At 23.0% G+C, this 21465-nt stretch overlaps 5 protein-coding genes across 7 annotated transcripts in view; 2 read left to right on the top strand and 3 right to left on the bottom strand.

Annotated features, from left to right (window-relative positions):
- LOC102671523 overlaps positions 1 to 2480 on the bottom strand; it is a 14069-nt gene extending 11589 nt beyond the window's left edge. Inside the window, 7 exon segments of the mRNA XM_031508632.1 lie at positions 197 to 333; positions 470 to 573; positions 642 to 845; positions 949 to 1060; positions 1144 to 1277; positions 1399 to 1514; positions 2114 to 2480. Coding sequence (XP_031364492.1) covers positions 197 to 333; positions 470 to 573; positions 642 to 845; positions 949 to 1060; positions 1144 to 1277; positions 1399 to 1514; positions 2114 to 2228 — 922 coding nt within the window. The 5' untranslated portion in view covers positions 2229 to 2480.
- Positions 2481 to 2974: 494 nt separating this feature from the next.
- Positions 2975 to 5975, top strand: LOC102671653. The gene has a single exon (XM_006611703.2). It carries the CDS (start codon positions 3101 to 3103, stop codon positions 5867 to 5869), a length of 2769 nt encoding a protein of 922 aa, XP_006611766.1. The 5' UTR covers positions 2975 to 3100; the 3' UTR covers positions 5870 to 5975.
- Positions 5976 to 6670: 695 nt separating this feature from the next.
- LOC102671795 (lipase maturation factor 2-like) lies at positions 6671 to 10183 on the bottom strand. The gene is made up of 11 exons (XM_006611704.2): positions 10169 to 10183; positions 9810 to 9977; positions 9475 to 9658; positions 9265 to 9366; positions 8671 to 8864; positions 8420 to 8598; positions 8090 to 8339; positions 7819 to 8024; positions 7504 to 7744; positions 7190 to 7406; positions 6671 to 7117 (listed from the first exon to the last, which is right to left on the bottom strand). The coding sequence occupies exons 2-11, from the start codon at positions 9901 to 9903 to the stop codon at positions 6838 to 6840; spliced, it is 1947 nt and encodes a 648-aa protein (XP_006611767.1). The 5' UTR covers positions 9904 to 9977; positions 10169 to 10183; the 3' UTR covers positions 6671 to 6837.
- A 1152-nt stretch (positions 10184 to 11335) lies between these two features.
- On the top strand, positions 11336 to 20032 carry LOC102675126 (probable WRKY transcription factor protein 1). Its single transcript, XM_031508630.1, has 10 exons — positions 11336 to 11705; positions 12141 to 12311; positions 12428 to 12558; positions 12665 to 12806; positions 12882 to 13007; positions 13190 to 13404; positions 13497 to 19329; positions 19420 to 19478; positions 19558 to 19681; positions 19722 to 20032. Exons 1-9 carry the CDS (start codon positions 11663 to 11665, stop codon positions 19648 to 19650), a joined length of 6813 nt encoding a protein of 2270 aa, XP_031364490.1. The 5' UTR covers positions 11336 to 11662; the 3' UTR covers positions 19651 to 19681; positions 19722 to 20032.
- On the bottom strand, positions 19905 to 21122 carry LOC102671303 (activated RNA polymerase II transcriptional coactivator p15). 3 transcript variants are annotated; one of them, XM_006611700.2, is made up of 4 exons: positions 20939 to 21122; positions 20692 to 20768; positions 20262 to 20487; positions 19905 to 20171 (listed from the first exon to the last, which is right to left on the bottom strand). In XM_006611700.2, the coding sequence occupies exons 2-4, from the start codon at positions 20740 to 20742 to the stop codon at positions 20089 to 20091; spliced, it is 360 nt and encodes a 119-aa protein (XP_006611763.1). In that variant the 5' UTR covers positions 20743 to 20768; positions 20939 to 21122; the 3' UTR covers positions 19905 to 20088. The 3 variants fall into 3 exon arrangements, with proteins under 3 accessions (XP_006611763.1, XP_006611764.1, XP_031364491.1); XM_006611701.2 differs by having other exon boundaries at positions 20692 to 20842; positions 20939 to 21082; XM_031508631.1 differs by having other exon boundaries at positions 20692 to 20745; positions 20939 to 21082.
- Positions 21123 to 21465: the final 343 nt, after the last annotated feature.

Below are 21465 nucleotides of genomic sequence, written 5' to 3'. Positions count from 1 at the left end.
TATATATATATATATTCATTTTTACATATTTACATCATATTTATAATTTACATAAATGAAAATATCTGAAAATATTTAATAGTATTGCTATCAATCTTTACTTTTCTCTTTATTCAATTAGAAATTATCAATTCACACATCACACATATCAAATATATTTATAAAGAATAATTAATTAATAAATATATGCATATACATACATGTAAATTCTGTACAGGACATTCTTTACCCAAAATTTGGAATGCAATCATAGACACTTGATAAATATCGGGACGATTATCAGAATCCGGCTCAAGCATATAACGAATCAGACAATGAAGACTTCTACTATATCTATATAATATAAAGTATTAATCTCATAATTTTATTATATGAAATAAAAAAATTAAAAATAAAATGAATAAGAAAAGTAATATATAGTGAATATATAATGAACATATATATATATATATATATATATAGAACTAACCTCGAATGATTTGGTATTGTAAAATTTCCCGATTGGATAGCAAGTGTACTTTCTCCAAATGGTAATGTAAAGAAACAAAGTTTGTATAACAAACATCCTAATGCCTAAGAATTTATGAAATATTATTTCTATGAATAAATTTTTTAGATTAAAAATTTTTAATTTATTTTACCCATATATCTGCTTTTGTTGTAATAGGTTTTCCACAATACATATCAACCATTTCAGGTGCTCTGTAACTGAGAGTTGTATATTTTTTAATTTCTTCCTCGACTATTGCTGCACCATGTACACTAGGATTAAGAATTTTTGCTGTTGCAGAACCGAAGTCACACAATACATAATGACCAGTATCAGAATACAATATATTTTCAATCTAAAAAATGTCAAATAAATAAACAAATATTACATTAATAAAATATATAAAAATTATATTATCAAATTAAGTCTTAACAAAAACTAAAACATCTAATACAAACTTTTAAATCTCTATGTATTATTGGTGTTTGACAATGATGTAATCGAGATACTGCTTCACAAACATCACAAAATATTTGAAGAACTTCAGATTCACTGAAGCCAGTTTGTAATCTGTAAATTATTAAGTTAGTACTTCAAAATTTTCTTCTATGTATCTTGTATAATTATTGAAACTTCTTTAACATATTTTTAACCTATTATTCATCATCTGTAAAACTTGAGTCTTGCAATAAGGCATTAAAAGTAGAAGTTCATGTACTCCTCCTCCTATGTTTGTAATACTGCTATCCAAATATCCTATGATATTTTTATGACCATTTAAGTTACTCTAAAAATAAAAATAAAAATGTAACTTCCACAAAATCAACAAAAATAAATAATTCAAATAATTATGGGAAATCTTTATAAAAATATAATTGTAATTTATCTAAAGAAAATATAAAACTTACTGCGATTTGTATCTCTCTTTTACATACATTGAGATCATGCTCATTATTGACATACATGCGTTTAAGTGCATAACGTCCACTTGAAGATTTTACCAGGAATACAATAGCAAATCCTCCTATAATAATATTATTAAAAATAATTATAAAATCATAATACATTTGCCAAATGTTAACTAATTAAATTTTTTGTGTTAAATATTCATGTATTCAGATATTTTATATTTTAAAATAATATACTTTTACTCAATTATTTGGTTAATATATATATATATATAAACTTAGTAAAACTTATAGCAAAACTTTAAAACAAAATAAATAAATAAAATATATTTTTAAAAAAAAGAATTCTTTATTATAATTTTATTATTATAATTAATCGTCAAAATATTGACGATATCAATACTTTTTGACATATATATATATATATATATATATAGTGGACGCGCGCGCGCATGTACGTGTGTGCATCATATACATTTATTAATATAAGTATTTGTTCCAACTCAATTTCAGATGTCAAGCAACATATATTATTAATTTTATTTAAAAATTAATAATCACTTTAATATATTTAATTCGTGATTCATTATGCAATATCAAATATTAATTTTACTTTTTATAAACAAATTATATACAAAAAATAAAAAATTATCAAGCATATAAATGAAACGAATGGAAGGGGTGATGAGTATTCAAGGTTGATAATAAGACGCACCTTCAGCTAAAACCTCTTCAACAGTGACAGTATAACGTCCTACCACGAAAACTTTTCCTACGTAACTGTTAGGCTCCTTCGACGTGTTTTCAATTTTTGAAAACAGCTTCTTCATATTAGCACACGTCGTCGGCCTTCTCAGTGTTGAACTGACTTGACATAAGGCCTCCTTTACTAAATTTTTTAATATACAATATGGCGAGTTTGACTTAGTGAATCAATAATATATATTATATCTCTACTTCCCAACTTTTAAGTTACAATGGCTTTCGTAATAATTTAACAGCAATGAACTTAACCAAAGGAAATCGTTCTAGACATGATAACAGTTAACGTATTTTACCCAGCCGACATATTCAGGCCATACGAACTGCGCATGTACAACTTTATAGAAACTATATCGTAAACATATGTGCACAACTTCCGTTTGAATGTCAACATTTTCTTATTTCTTCAATTATTCTTCTTTTTAAATTAAAAAATCAATTTTATTTGTAAGCTTTTTACGTATACTTATTTTACGGAATCTTTTAAATAAATTACGATTAAATATTATTTAAACATACGATTTTTATTTTTTTCCATATTGATTTGTCAAACCAATCAACATTATGATTGTACAATATATCGTGCTAGTGAAAGAACAGTATGTGTCAAACGCGTTTTGGAAATTATATCGATATTCATAATATAATTGTTATGTATATACATTTTTAAGTGTAAATAATTAATCTTCATTAAATCTGCAAAAAGTGCATAATATTTTATTCATTCATTTTATTTATTTTATTTTCTGTACTTAAAATATCGAAGTTAAAATACCAAAACTTAACGATACTTCAATAACGATCTTTCAATAAATACATTATTTTTCATTAATATCTCATGGATATTTAATATTTTACTATATATACTTTGTAATTAATAATAATAAAATATATGCTAATTGTTAAATAACATTAAAACAATAACTTATTGGTAATAAACATGTCATCTAATGAAGATAATGATGATAATGATTTAGTCAAGATATTATTATTAGAAAGTATAATATCATTCAAATGTGAAGATGAAGATCAGTTTGAAAATACTTCTAATATAAATGATATTGAATTAATTATTAATAATTCAGAAGTATCTATTAAAAATCAAACAAGTATATTGGAAAAAAAATATGAAACTGAAGATGATTTTATGGAATACAATATTGAAAATTATAATAATACATTACATTTTAACAGACAAATAGTCTCTTCTTTATTGGATTTAAAGAGACATGTAACCTTTGCACTTCAAAAATGTGAACGAAAATTAAAAGCAATAGAAAAAAATTTACAAAAACATGCACTTGGAGATACAAAAATTTTAATTTGCAATGCTGGTATGCCATATTTTAAGGATAAATATTATTTTTTTGCTCCTAATAATGAAGATGAAATATTAAAAGAAAATAGTAAAGAATTACAACTAAGAAATCTCCCTAAAGTTTCTTCATGGACAAAAAAAGAAAGGGATATGCTTTTAAAAGCAATACAAAAGGAAGCCATTTCAGATGTATTATGTATTCAAAAAATAGAATGTTCAAAACTTACTAATAAAATGTTTAAATTAAAAACTAAAAATGATGATAAGAAAGAAATGAAAACAGAATTTCTACCTAAAAATTTTTTAGAAATGATTAAATCAAAAAGATTACAGGAAAAAGAATTTGATTGGTTTAAAATATCATCTACTTATTTTGAAGATATTCATTCTCCGCTTGATTGTTCTGTCATGTGGAATGTTTTTCTTCAACCTGATATTAATAAAAGTCATTGGACAAAATCAGAAGATATTAAACTTAGAAAAATTGTGAAAAAATATAAATTTCAAAACTGGGACAAAATTGCCAAAGAATTAAATACAAATCGTACTGCATATCAATGTTTTATTAGATATAATACAACAAAAAAATTACCCAAAATTAGAAATTGTACTTGGGAAAATGAAGAAGATGAAAGACTTCTGAAATTAATAGAAATATTTAAAGTTGGTGATTTTATTCCTTGGGGTGATGTAGCTAGTTGGATGCAAAATAGAACTAAACAACAAGCATATTTTCGATGGACATACAGTTTAACACCATATTTAATAAAAGGTAGATTTACTAAAATTGAAGATAATATTCTGAAAGATGCTGTCATCAAATATGGTACAAATTTTCGTAAAATATCAGCTGCATTAATGCCTAATAGATCCACTGTTCAACTTCATGATCGTTATCAAACATTAACTATCAATCAAATTGAAAATTGGAACTTATGGACATTTGAAGAAGACACAAAATTACTCAATCTTTTTGAGAATATTGGTCCAAATTGGTCTATGATAGCTAAACAATTTTCATGTAAAAATAGAACTCAATTAAGACATAGATATAAAGCTTTACAAAAATATATTAAAAGAGGTGTCTCTTTATTTGAATTACATAAACATCATTTTTATGAAGAAAATGAAAAAGAAAAAGAACAAAAAAAAGAAGAGTCTTTTAAAGATATCTTTAAATCTAATAATGATATTGATAATAACGATTATGATAATGATTTGGATAAAAAATTAATTGAATATTTTTATACAAGGCATAAAATAGAAAAATTGATACATAAATGCAAATTTCATAATATGGAAAAATTGCAATATAATACAACAAATTTATATAATATTTTACAAGTATTAAATGCCAAACTTTATATCCCAAATGATATCAGTAACATAAAATTAAATGATACGAATCAAGAGCTATTATATTCATTAAGGGATTTTATAAAATTAAAAAATGATAAAAAAAAGTATTTTGAGACAATAAACAAATATATATCACGCATGTTTGGTATAGATGAAACTAAAGATTCACATTTTGTACCTCCACCCCCTTTTGATTCACAGATAAAATTAAAAAAATCAAAAAAAAGTCAATGTATTGATTATAATTTAAATGCGAAAAATAATTTTTTGCTTGAAAAACCTACAAGTTTTAATACTCCAGATATTGTAATTTCCTATATTGGTGGCAATGAAGAGGAATTACAATTTCAAAAACTTAGTCGTTTATTTGAAATTAATAATTCAAAATATGAACAAATATTTAAAACTCAAAACTGTAAATTACCAGCAAAAATGCTATTACAAGGACATACTAATAATGACAATGATAAAAAGAATTCAACAACAACTAATGACAAATTATTAGAAAAAATGGAATCAATTACTCTTTTTGACATTGGTACATCTCTTGAAAATAATAATGTAAAATCTCAACATATAAAGTTGCAAAACAAATGTTATAAAAAAATATGTATACAGACCATTCAAGATGATATATTATTTAATAATTTAAAAGAAAAACATTTTTCTGGTATTGAAACAATTGAAAAACATGATATACCTATGATACATGCTAGTCATGCAACTTTATCAAGTTTCAAAAATTTAATGTATTTGAAACGATTGAATGAAAAATATAATCCTGGTAGATTTTTTATACAATCACATAAATTTTATAAAGTATTTACTTTATTAGAAACACGATTAGAACAATTATTTAAATATCCTATAGGTTTATCAAAAATCGTTTTGCCTGAAGTTTATGTAATGGATACGTTCTTATATAATGATATTACACCAAAAAGAAAAATTTCTAAAATATCATGTACATTAGATAAACATAAAACAAAAAAATTAAGAATGTTAAGTGAAAATAATAAAAAATTAAGATGATAAAAATATCAATTTCTTTTTTTTTATTTTTAAAATACAAATGCAAAATCTTATGTTTATATATGTAAAATATACTACATAATGAAATAAAACAAATCTTTTCCCAGTATCAAATTAATTTCCGGATATATAATCAAAATCTTTTTTGATTAAGTTTTTATGGAATTTTTATGAAAATTCCTGTTATCAACATTTCATTATATTTTTAAGTTACTTAAAAAAATAATATTAATATAATAAAAGTATTTAATGTTATAAATTTTTTAATATATTTATATTAATTATCAATATTTATATCAATTATATTAATATATCAATGAAGTTTCTAATTAATTTCATTTATAAAATAAACAAAATATATTTCACAATATATTATATATATTTATATTGCAAGATCATAATAATTCAATAGATATTTAAAAAATATACACAAAAAAATAAATATTAAATTATTACTACTTATTTCTTTAAATGAATGTTATCTTAATTTATTGATTTATGTGAAAAGTGAAATTTTTCATGCAATATAATATATTCATTGCTATAATAAGTAATATTTTAATATAATATTAAATAATGGAGAACAATTGTATATAAAATGATAAACAAAAATTTAAAATATATAAAAATGCTAAAAGATATTCTGGTAAATTTGATATAAACATCTTATAATATTCTTGATAAGAAATAAATGATATATTTTCCTAATAAATTCATTCTTTTCTTTTTTTTTCTTTTAATTGATAAGTACATATTATATGTTATAAAAATAAAATAAAATAAAAAGAGAAAGAAGCAGAGCAAAAAAGTTCGTGTATTTGTAAAAATATACTATATGCATAATTTAAGAAATAATTTATATGTATGATACAACCAAATTTGATTATATTTATACACAAGCATGTCTTTTCAAATGTAGTTGATTATGAATATTTTTTACTGAGAACGTTAAAAAATGAAAGGAATAATTACTTTTTCTTTAAAACTGAGTTATTATAGCTAGTTACAATAATTGTACAACCTGCTGTAAAAACTCCCCACAAAAAAAGACTAGCTTCAATTTTGTGAACTAAAGATCTAATACTATCAAGGAGTAATTTTAGCGGTTCATTTATTACTTTGTAAACTGGCTTATCTTGAATAATTTTCATTTTTGATAAATATTCAATGAGTGGTGGATGATCATGACTAAATATTGGAAAATATTCTCCGATTTTTTCTCTTGTCCACCAAGCTTGTTTATTCCATCTAATCAAAAATAAAATTAATAAAATTAAACATTAAATAATCAGAAACATAAAAAAGTATATAAATACTTACGATTGACTCCATGGAGTATAATGATAACGATAAAGACTTGCTTTGATATATCTAGGTGGTTTTTCAGGAAATGGATTTTCTACATTATTCATTAGAGCCAATATCTCTGGTTGACCTCTCAAAAGACGATACGCTAATGACATTAACCATGGATTTTGATGGTATGTACCTAATGCAGCAAACCACATTTGCCAATCAAGTCGCGGTTGATGAGGAGCTGAAAACAATAATGATTAAGAAAAAAATCTAATATCGGAAATATTAAATAATATTGAAAATGTATAAAATATAAAATATTTTTTCAAATTACTCACCAACAAATGGTAATGAATTATTAACATTTCCTGGTTTGTATAAAAATTCATATTCTTTCCATGGACCATCAATATTATTACTACCTTCGATGATAACTTCCAATCTACCTTCTACTCCAGTCATGCGTCTGAATAATCCATAACTATTTACCAAATGAAGATATTCTACTTTCCCTTGCATCTGTCTTAATTGAATTGGTATTGTTGAATTATATGTGTGATGTAAAGTAGCATAAGGTACCTAAATGTAAAAATATTATATAATATTAATATTATTATAATTTGAAATTTTAAATAATTACATGTATTACATACAATACTTATAGCAAAAACAAAACAAACTGCTGCTGTATAAAAAATCGTAACGAATGTTGCGAAGATTTTATTTTGTATTCCTTTAATAGTTAGTAAAGAAACAACTATTGCATTTGCTATTGTAAATGCAAGGGATACTACACCAATATGAATAGAAAGTGGTATTGCACGTGATAATATATAATCAAATTGTTCTTGAGTAAATGCTAAAATAATAAGAAAAGTAAATAATTATCAAGAAGAATATTTGGCATTGTAAATATATACATACCAATATTACTTTGAATAGTCCAATTATCAGATAATCTAAGATTATAATATATATATGTTGCATAAAAAATTCCTCCATAAACTAAAATACATAATATTATAGAGAAATATTTTATAATATTGTAAGAATCATTCTTAGATTTTCTTTTATAGAAAAAATGATCATCAAGTAAAGAAATGCATAGGCATATAGTTAAGAAGTTGAAAAAATTATAGTTCCCTGTAGCTATAATGTGTATTTGAAGAAATACCTGGTCAATCAATATAAATAATTAAACAATTATATATTAAAAAAAATAAAAATATTGATTTTATTTATTACATATATTACCTGTGTATAAAATGCTATTATTCTCACTTTTCTGTTTGGAAAGAAGAACACAAATGGAATGACAAGTTCAATAATATTGACAATCACAGTAGTAAAACGTAAAAACCATGCTGGCAAATGATGTGCATACCATGCTAATGGAGTAGGTATACATTGTGATTCAAAATGTATATTCAAAGCTGAAAAATTATTATAAAAAGGAATAATCTTTTCATTTGGTTATTTAAAAATATTTGTTAAAAATATTATACCATCTAATTTCCACCAAATGGGACAACCAGAAGTAAGTTTCACTACTCCACTAGAGAACATTAAACGAAAAAGTAACCAACGTACAGTCCAAAAAGTTACAACATCGCTTGGTGTACTTATTTTTCCACGTTGAGAATAACAAAATGGTGCTACTAATATACATAAAAATCCTGCTTCTAATAAAAGTACATCCCTATAAAAATATGCAAAAATATTTATAAACTTGTCATAAATGATTAATTATTTTATATCTTTCTAATTTATTATTATTATAACTATAATATAGTAGTGTATTAATTATAATAGAAAAAATCAAAATCTAATATATTGCATTACATGTATATCTGAATAAATTGATTTAAAGAAATAATGAAATTTATTTAAAAATTAATTAATTAATGATTTATGTCAAATTAATCTAATATTATTTTATAATTTATATTTGTTTTATATTATAATATGTATATAATGTATTTTTATAAAGATTTTTATAAAGATTTTTATAAAGAATAAGCAGTATTTATTATAATAAATATATAAAATATAAATATAAAAAAAGAAGATTAATATCAAAAAAATTAAGGTTTACTTGCCATTGAAACCACATAAATGTTTGACCAATTTGATATAGAGAATAATATAATAACCAAAGTAATGCAAATACAAATGCAATACAAAATTTCTGTGAGATAAATCTGAAAATAATTATCATATATATATATATTTTTTATAATTTTTAATACTTAAATATATATTATTTATATATATATAAATTTTAACAATAATTAATACTTAATAATTACCCTACAAAGGAAAGAACAATTCCTATAAGTGATAATACATCTAGCATGTATTCTATGTTCAATCCAAAATAAGGAGCAAACCATAATAATGTTGGTTTCTGTCTTAATTTTTGAAATAAAGGTGTGCGACCTTTCAAATCTAATTGAGTTCTAGCTGGTAGAATTCCATTATCACCATATAATCCTTTATCATATTTAAAAAGAAAAAGATATACATAAATATATTTGAAAAAATAAATTTCGTTAAAACAGTAGCATTATAATAGATGAAAATATAATTTTATAAATATAAAAATTGAACATTTTTAATTTTTTATGTTTACATTTATATTTACCTGGAATTTGAATATAAAAACTAAGAAACGCAAAAAGATATATAACACATATTCCCCGTAAAAATAAATTACGAGTATATCGTACTTGAACCATCGTAAATTGTTATACTTTTTTTTTACTATATTTTAAAAGATTAGAATATATTCGAATGTGATGCTTAAGAAGATCTGCAACACGAAACAATATATATGTAACACATATATAACTAACACATATGTATAAAGAAGTTATAATTCGAATTTTAATTAGTATTTTTAAATATTTTCTTAAATATTATTATTAATAAATAATTTTAAAGAAAATATCGCTATTTTAAATATATAGTTATAATTTTTTAAAATAATAAAATATTATTTACCAAGTTAACTAAATTCGTAACCTTTATTCTAACTATATAATATAATGTTCATGCAATTATTAGGTTGTGATTGTTTCTTTTTAAATGTTACATGATTTTATTTTATATCACATAGTTGGCAAAGATTATCTCTAATTATAGAAGTAACATATTGGTATTTACATTTATTTAAAAATAAATTCAATACAAAAAAATTTTTGCAAATTTTTTATTTTAATTAAGTTGTCCAGAAATATAAACTAGATATTTTAATAAAAACGTTTATTTATCGTTTGAATATTTGAATCCATTTTTTTTAATCAATTATAATTTCGATTAATATAACTTTATTATCTCCATTTAATAATGATATGTAAAAAAATAATGATATTATAATAAAAAATAACGATTAAACATAAACAAATAGAAGAACTTGTATATAAATAATTCAATTAATTAATATATTATATTATAATATATTATAAATATTAAAAATAAGAACTATAAAAAAAAAAAATACAATAATATATCTACATTTGCACAATGTACTTTATATATTCATTTATAAGTAAAAATTCCAGATCCTATAATTCTAAAACATAATTCTAATTTATTTCACTTCATTATATTGTGCTTCCATTTCTACAATTTTTTTTAACTGTTGCTTTTTATTAAATTCCTCAATAAAATTCATAAATTCTGTATGTTGTATGTTATCTGAATTTTGAAACTTTTTCTTTTCAATCTTTATCCATTCTTCAATATTTTCTGTTTGATTAAAATAATAATAAACTCCAATGGGAAATAATATATATGACATCATTCTTCCAACCTCCATTTGCCAATTTCCCATTTGTCATGAATCTATAAATACAATAAATACACATACACAATATATATACATTATAATCATGTTTATTTGTCAACTTGTACTTATTTATTTGCTAATGATATTTAATACATATGTTTTATCAAAAATATAATAATATATATATAATTATTATATAATTATTATATTAATATATAATTATTCTTAAATAATAAAATCTAAAATATAAAAAATAATCTAAAAAATAATCTTTTAAATTTTATAAACGATAGAAAATGAAATATTTGAATAATATGAAAATGAATATGAAATGAATATATTCGATAAAAAAAAATGTTTTTACATTAATTTTAATAACTAAAAATCAACATCCTACCTATAATGTACCTAAATTTATAAGAAACTTTTTTCACTTTTGATCTGCTTCAAAATAGAATAGAGCATACAATATGTATGCTGTATATGAATCACTAAATGGAGAAAAATAATTTATATACTATGTAATATTGTAAAGTTTTAATGTTGGTAAAATTGCTTCGTAAAAGATATTCTATTTAAGATTCGTTTTAAGATATTATTTTAAAATATTTTTCATATATATTCATACTTATGTTTTGTTTCAATGATTCTAAAGATGACCGTAACTTTTCAGTGATATATTCAGACTTTAAATATCAATAAGCATTATGGAAACATTATTACCGTCAGAAATAGCTCGATTAGTTCTCGGTAAGAGTAACATGACATATATTTTGCGCGTCGTGTTGCAATAACCTGTTGTATGGCGGGAATATAAATACTTTCTGATTATAACAATGAAATGTTAGAAAGTCAATAATATTGTCTTTATTAATATATTAAGATGTTAATTTTATTATAATAATTATATTATTAAACTAATAAAAAATACAAAAAAATCTATGTAAACGAAGTAAATAAACATTGAATAAATAGATATTAAAATAATAAATATAATATTATAAAATTAATTATTAAATAACATTTTATTTTCATAATTTATACATTCATATGTATAAATGTATCTTTTACATATATCTTGAATATATTAATATATCATTTATTATTACTTTGTAAAGAATTTTTATAATTATAAAGTTTTTTATATATGATTTTTATGAGATTCTAATAAATAATTGATTTTAGGATACCTTGAAAATGAAAAATGTATAGAAGCTGCTAAAATGTTTTTAGAAACCTGTCCACATTTACAAGAATGTCGTACTGTAATTTCAAATGGAAGACGATTTAGTACAAAAGTTAATGGAATGACTTTGATAAATATTATTGAAAAATTTTTTATTATTAATTCAACAGGTAATATTTAATAAAAATTTAAAATTCATAAGTAAGAAAACTATATTTAATAATAAAATAATAAAATAAATAAAAAACCTATAATTTATTAAAAATATATTATGATTTATTTATAGTTCATGAATATCTAAACAAAATTGTTGATTATGAGCATTTAAAGCAATGTAGAGATTTACTTAACGAGTTGAAATTACTTACTGGTGAAAATTATGGACATTTTCCTTTTAATATCAATGTTCTTTCAGAGGTATATAAGAAACTTAATTAGAATATAATATATTAAAATATATATTCTTACGCTTATTTTATATTTTTATTCTATTTTTTTGTATCATTTATTTATATATTTATAGGCTAATTCTCAAATATGTAATGGATCTCCAATAATATCTAGTAGTACTCGTAAAAGACATCACAATAATAGTGATCGTGAACGATGTAAACGTACGAAAGTAACATTAAATGTATCACAGCCTGATTCACCCTCTGCTCAAGGTTGGAAATATATATACATATATATATATATCAATATATCTATTTTCAATATATTTATTTTTCTTATTATTACAGCATCTAATTTTGATAGTGTAGAAGCAACTCCATTGGAAAGTTTACCAGGTCATATAAATATATTTGAACATTCCAAATCTAACATTAATATTAAAGAAAAGAAACATAATAATTCTTTGCAAGGTCCGTCTAATTTATTTATATAATTATATAATTAAATTATATAGAATTATGAATAAATTAATAAATATAATATTAATGTAAGATGTAACAATAGTAATAGTATATACATACATACATGATATATTTATAATCTTCATAAGACTAAAAGAAAATAGAAAATTTTATTTAATTCTTAATATTTGAATTAGGCAGTGATAAAAATATTCAAAGCATAGAAGATGTTACAAATAATATACATACAGAAAGTAATACAAAAAACTTCTGTATGCTTGATAAATGTACTGCAGCAACAAGTACAGAAGAATTAATGACTTACTCGTGTGTAGAAGTTCAGACTACTCCATATGATACACCAGAATCCGAATCGGAGAGTAATGATGAACCAATAGAAAATCTAAGTGTAAGTAATACTTATAATACAATACAATAATTTCTTATTAAATAATGTTAATTATTTTTATAATTTTAATGTTTTTTATTATTATATTATAGCTGTTAACAAAAGAGCTTTTGAATCGTACAGAATTACAAGAAAGAATTGCTGAGAATATTAACAAAGCAATACTTCCAACAGATACATCATTAAAAGATGAAAGTTTAAATGATTCCATGAATGGTGAAGCAAATACTTCTATTATGATAGAATTGAATAATGCAATTAAATCAATAGTAGAAGCAACAGAGTCTGATCCTGTATTTGAAAAGTTTCTCGAAGAAATTATTGGACCACATATAGAAACTGATACAAGTCCTGATGAAGATACCGAAACTAAATCAAAAACAAAAATTTTTAATGAATTACAAGAAAAACAAAATGAAGTGATTTCAAATAACAATAATTCATTAGAATCTATAATATTAGATGCTAAGTCGTCCACTGAATTAAATGCAACAGATATTCCATTAAAACACAGACTTCGTAGTTCTTTTAAACAACAAAATGCTCGAAACGAAGATGAACAATGTGATCAGGAAAAAGAATATGATATATTGGAAGATCAAAATGCTGCTGCAATATCAAGTATAATAAATGCAAATATTATTAACAAAAAATCAATAAACGATAAGAAAATTGTGGATACAACAAAAGAAATTGTATGTTTGCTAGATAATAATAGTGAAAAAGAATTGCCAATATTTGAAATCCCACTTGATAAAGATACAGAAAAAATTGAAAAATTAATAACTAATGATATTCAAAAAGATGATACTGTTGATCATGTTGTTATTCAAAATAATGATATGGAATCAAAGATGAAAAAGTCATCAGTAAAGCGATTGCGACTTACAAAGCTTAAACAACAAAAATCGGAAAGTAACATAAACAATTATACAGCTGAACAAGATGTAATGATAATGCCAACGTTAATAATGTGTTCTAAAGAAGAAATAAGTAATATATTGTCGACAAATTCTTATCCACCTACTCGTCCTACAACAAATTCTAATACAAATTCACGATTCATTCCTATTATTCCCAAAGAACCCATGACTAATAAAATGGGTAAAGATTTCGTAGAAACATTGTATTTAAGAGCCGTAAATGTCGCTCAAAGAGTAACATCACCACATACGCACACACTTTTTAATACATCAAATGATTTAAAAAATTTAATTTCTTGTACGATAACAATGACAACTACAACAACAACGATGACGACAACGATGACGACAACAACAACGACGACGACAACAACAACGACAACGACAACGACCACAACAAAGGTGACAATGACATCTACAACAACAACAATGACAACATCGATGCAAATATGTCAAAAAGAAGATAATAACAAAATAAATAGCAGTAAAGAAATAACTCGATCCATAGATAATATTAATAATTCTGTAAATAATTCAATTATAAGTCCTATATTATTAAATAATGCCAAACCAATTGCTGGAGAATTAATAACATTATATGGTAATGAAACTAGTACAAAAACATTACTAGATAGTTCAAATATGCCTACAATTAATGTAGAAGATAATGTTAGTTTATCAGGTTCTGGATTATCTCCATACATTAAATTCAATTGTAATAAGAGTAATCAAAATCAAAATTTATCAGATATTGATCTAACACAATCTATCATTCAAAATTCAAAAGTTGTAGTTCCTTTAAAGACGAATAATATTGTTAATGATCGACATCTTTCAACTTCCAAAAGTATTGATTGTGATATCATTAATAAACGCACTCCAAAATCATTATTAAGAAGTAGATCGAAAAATTATAGATTAAGTTTATCAACACCTAGAAGGAGGAATAGTCATATAAGAGCTCTCGATTTTAATACGCCTATAAAGACAACAAATATATCCGATAAAATAATCAATGAAAATAATAATGCACATTTTTCATCAGAATCCACAAAAATCGTTACATCTGTATGTAGAAATTCTCTTTTTAAATCTCCGCCACTTACTAATACCGCTATATCTACGCATAAAATTAAAACTCCGTTAAAACTTTGTCGGCCTTGCAAACTTCCAATAACATCAAAAAGTCCAATACCAAAACTTATGGGTGATTGGGAAAAGTATAACGGACTTGGAATAATTATAGACGATGTTTCTTCACATTCAAGTATCAATGTTTCTTCTGAAAACAAAGTTATAAAAACTCAATCTAAATCGTTGAAACTTACAAAAGATACATGGGACGCAGATTTGCGAAAAGCTTTACACATTGCCGTTGATGAAGATAATCAAAAAACGAAAATATCTACTACCGACAAGAAAACAAATCGTTCAAAAATTGCTAAATCAAATGTTGTTATCTCATCAACGAAGAAGAATAAATGCAACTTACGTACATCGAAAAATAAAAATACTGTACCAGAAGAAAATAAAAAAAATGTGCAAAATGCAAAAAATAAATGTATTGTAGAAAAATGGAATGCGACAGAATCCACAATCACGAAAAGCATAGATTGTAATGAATCTAAAACGGATAAAGATGCCTTAACCACTCATATTAATCACAATTTAACAGTAAATAATTTTTCTAATATAAAAAAAGACGATGTTAATGTACAAATTTGTACAATAAATAAAGATAAAGCGATTACTGAACAAAAGAATATCGATCATCAATTGTCTCTAGCAAAGAATAATTATTCATACGATAATGCAACAACAAATGATAATTTATTATTTGAAAAAAAAAATGTAAAAAAATATGCTCAATTAAAAACGTTACAAACTAATTTGAATAAATGTAGCCGAAGTGCTAAAAAATCACATTTAGAAAAAGATACAATTTCTATGGATACTACAGAACGTTCAGAATTTACAAGGACTTCTGTAGATATCACACAACAATTATTACAAGTACCTAATTTGATCGATCACGAAACACCGAGAAAATTAAATAATTCTTCTGGTGTTCCACCGACACCAAGATTGCTCAGTCCAAGTAGCAATACAACACCGTTTATCAAATCTAGCGAAGATACTGGTAAAATGTGTAGTTTCATAAATACACCAGAATTTCCAACAACACCTTGTATTGCATTAACTCCAAAAATTTCTGATGAAACAACTACAGACAATATAAAAAAAGAAACATTTAATTCTTGTTCTCCATATTATAAACCTACCTCCGAGCTAGATGAGCGTGAAAAATTGTCAAAATTTAGTAATAGTATACAAAAACCAATCGTAGGATCATCACAATGCACAAAACAGTGCATACCACATAACATTATCAGTTCTACAAATACATATCAAACTTGTGTATCTGCAAAATTAGAAATAACACAATTTGAAGTGATCAAAGAGAATTTGCCAAAAGAAGAAGCAATAAAAGAACTTAAAATATCAGCTAATTCACGGGATTCCACCTATTATACGAAATCTGATTCAGTTGAAGATAATGTCAATAAAGATAATATAAATAAAAATATACATGAAAAAAAGGAAAATATTGATAATGAAAAATATTTATCGAATAGCGAAAACTCGAATGATAGCAATGCATCCACATCTTCCTCTTCTTCATCATCCTCTACATCATCATCATCGTCGTCGCCATCATCATCGTCATCTTCATCATCGTCATCTTCGTCGTCATCATCTTCATCTTCATCATCACCAACATCGGTGTTTTCACCATCATCTACTTTGACTAATTTAAAAACAACAAAATCGGTGGAAAAATCTCCTAATAAGAAATGTAAAAAAATTCCAAATCAGAATTGTATTAATACAAATTACGACTCAACACGAAAAATTACAGAAACAATTAGTGAAAAAATGGCATGTTCAACTATTTCAGAAAATAATTCTTTACAGTTACAAATTAATCCAAGCGATATGTTACATACGGAAGAAACAATTATTGCTTTAAGAAAATGTGAATCTTCACCTTCAAAAGTATTTTCAATATTAAAAAATGAAAAAGATTATAAATCTAATATGAAAGAAACACCTGCCAAAAACGAGACTTTATTGAATGAAATAGATATTTCTGAAACTCCTAATAGTTCAAAGACTGGCATAGAGAATTTGACTAATTTATCTTCCAAAATTTCCGCATTAATAACTTCAGGAGATCGACAAATATTAAAATCAAATCAAAATTTATGCATAGAAAATTCTACAACCAAAAAATTAAAACAAAAACCTAATATAGTAGATATACAACATTTAAGATCTTCTTTGGTTAGTTTTAAACCAACTAAATCAATAAAACATTCTTCAATATTACAGAAAAGGCAAAAATCTCTTACTATAAATGAGAAATTAGTTGTACAATTAGAAGCCAAACGTCAACGTATGATAGCAAAATTTCGTGAAATTCCTAAAACCAATCTTAGTAAAGAAAAAACTCAACAAGGAAGAATCATTTTTAAAGGTAAAAATAATACTAGTTTCAAAAAGAAAAGCAATCAGTATAAATATATTCAGAAAAATGAAAATAAATTTAATGAAAAGAAAAAAAAGAAGAAAAAGAAAAAGAAAATGGAAGAATCACATAATATTAATAATGGTAATATTAATACTAATAACAATAATAATAATAAATATAGCAATAGTAATGATTACGATCTTGGTATCAATAATAATAATATTAATAATGGCAAAGCTAATAATGATATTATCAATGATAATAATGATAAAAACGCTAAATTAAAGCATTTTTCCACTAATAATAATTCAAAAAATGAAATCTATAATTCGGAAAATTCAAAACAAAAAGATATCGATTACAATGTACAAAATAATGAATTGATATTTGAAATTACAAACCATGTACCTACAGAAATAAAAGATGATCCAAAGAATATCAAAATAGCAGTCGAGAATAATAAGATACAGAATCAAATAAATAACAATAAAGTTATCGAGAAAGAAACTAAAGAAACTATAAAATTGGATGCAACAAAAAATCTAGAAACGAAACACATTCAAGATAGAATTAGCACGGAAGTTGAAAAATGTGAGAATAAAAAATATGATACATTGAATGAAAATAAATTCAATGATATAAAAAATGAACATAGTTCTAACGAAGAGGATACACGCGAACTAAAAGGGTATCTAAAAAACGTAAAAGATAATGATAAACAAAAAATAATTTTATTGAAGTCTAAAGTTGATCAAATAAAACGAGATTTATTTAGTGATGAAGAAGAGGTGTTAAAAAAAGAAGAAACAAACTTTTCAGCGAATCAGAAAAACAATATTCCTACTGAAGTACTTGATACTATTAAAAATACAGATATAGAAAATAACGATTCTGAAAATCCGAAAAGTTTATCATGTGTACTTCAATGTTTGCAGCTCGTTCCTACATATAAACATGATTGTAAGATAGAATCCCAATGTACGAAATACAATCGTAAAATGGATCTTAATGTAACTATTCCTAATTCGGTAGAATATCATTTTTTACATGACGAAATAACATCTTTCAAAAAAAGAAGGCGAAGATACAGTAATCATGAGTTGGAACTTCAAATTAATATTGTTTTAAATGATCAAAATTATGATGAAAATGTTAAAGTAATGACAGCTACTGATTATGAAGAAATATTTAATTTACCGCCTAAATCTAGGAAAAGATTAGGAAATCGAAAATCACCAATTAAACATGAAAATAGTTGCGAAACATCGAATAAAATTTCTATCGATACTTTAACAATGAAAAATGTGCATGCAAAACCTTTAGCAACTTCATCTCCATTGGAAAAACCATTTACATCTACAATAAAAAAAAGTACTATCAAAACTGCTACTATGAATGAAAAAAATATTGAAGTACAACATAATAATAAAAAACGATTAAAAATAGATAAAATTCGAGAAGATAATAAAGGTAATTATATCCTTTAAAAATATATTCTTTTGATATAATTAAAAATATTAGTTTAATATTAGTAATAATTTACCAAATTATTAATTTCAGGCAACATTATTGCAAAAATTCCAAAAAGAAAAGTATCAGAATTAAAAGAAAGTAAACAGGTTCATAATTTATTTCAAATTTAATTATTTGAGAATTATTAGAAATATTAATAATTATTTTCTTCCTTCTTTATTTTAGACTGAAAAACGACAATGTACGACAGATCCACAAACATTACTAAACAATTTAGATTTGGATAAGTTTTTAACTTCTGTTCATGGACCAGCATGAGCATTAATTTAGTTCTTCACATTGTACAGAACATAAAATATATATGTGAATAAACACATATATAAACACATATATAAACGTGTGCGCGCGTTATAATATAAAAATTGGGCATTCTTTTATCCTTTTCAATTGTCTAGGAAACTATTTTGTTAAACTTATTAGTATAATGTGTAGCACATTTATATAAATAAAACTTATTTCTGTGTACATGAAAAAATAAATATCAAATTTCAAATTCAGCTCTAACATATATATAGGATGAAAATACTTTTTTTATTGAAAATATCATTTTATAACACAAACAGTACATATATAACTGTAAGTTGAAAACATATGTAAAACCAATGTGTATTCTGTTTATGAATAACAAGAAAGATATATATTAAACATAATCCCAAATTATTGAAATATTTACTAAATATATAAGAAAATAAATATTCAAGATTTAGATTTTACAGCTTTGTCCACATCATCCATAACATTTAGTAATTTTTTCCATTGCGTTACATTTAAGCAAATACCTATATAAAATATAAGATTTTTTTTTATTATCATTTATGACATACAACTTTATTATAATATTATATATTATAAATAAATTTTATTAGTACCTTTTTTTCCAGGTTTTAAATTTGCTTCTTTATCATAATACATTTCTCTGATGTCAACATATAATTTTCCTTTAAAATCTCTTACACTGATTTGACGATTATTTCCTAAATCCCAGACAGTATCTTTATTAGATTCATCTTTATTAGATTCATTTTTTAACTTTTTTGATACTTTCTCTTCTTTATCCTCTATTTCTCTTTTTTGCTTTTTCTTTGGTTTCATTTCCTTATATAAAAAAAATAAAAAAATATTGTATGTATATCTTAGTTTTACAATGAATTTTAATTTCTTATAATGAAATTTTATCTTTTATTTTAAACTCATTTTAATCTTTTAAAAATAAAAAACTATATTAATCTTGTTCAAAATTTATATTTGAAATATATATGAATATATGAATATATAAGAATATTATTTTATATAAAATACCTCATCACTACTGTCATCATCCGTAGACACATATTCCTTTGATTTCGGCATTTTCTATATATATAAATGTGAAATATCTAAAATAATTTTATTAAATTCTATTAAATTTTATATGACATTAGTTATTATTTATACTTAAAGGATAATTATTCTGTAAAAAAGAAATATAATAATAATTGTTAAAATTGAACGATTATTTATTATAACCTCTTAAATATAACATATTTATATGATATTAATATCTTACTTATTATATGATGAATAAGGATCGATGTAACGATTAAGAAAAAAATATGAACTTAATAAAGATATGATTCTATTAAATTTATCAAAGAAATTTAAAATGATTTAACAATAGGAAGTATATTTTACAGGATTATGAATTGTAAGTACGTTAGTTACACATTTACTTATATATATCATGCGCACCATATTATATAGTATGTATTATTTCCGTCATGCATTGATTTCCGTTTTATTTGAAAATTCAAAATAATTATATCAAACATATACATATTTAATATTACTTACTTAATCGAATATTAGTATTTTATTTGATAAAAAATTTAAAATATTTAAAAATTAAATAAGAGTTAAAAATTTTTTTATAATATATTTTTTTTATTTATTTTTTAAAAAAGTAAAGTAGAAAAGTAATCGAAAAATTTTTATAAAAATTGTTATAAATATTAACAATTTTAACAATTAAATATGTTAAATTAATTTTACCTATCATTAAGTTATAATATATAAATTAAATATATATATATTATT

This window comes from Apis dorsata, unplaced genomic scaffold (assembly GCF_000469605.1).
Source record: "Apis dorsata unplaced genomic scaffold, Apis dorsata 1.3 scaffold_92, whole genome shotgun sequence".
NCBI lineage: Eukaryota > Metazoa > Arthropoda > Insecta > Hymenoptera > Apidae > Apis > Apis dorsata.
This window is presented reverse-complemented; position numbering and strand designations above follow the sequence as displayed.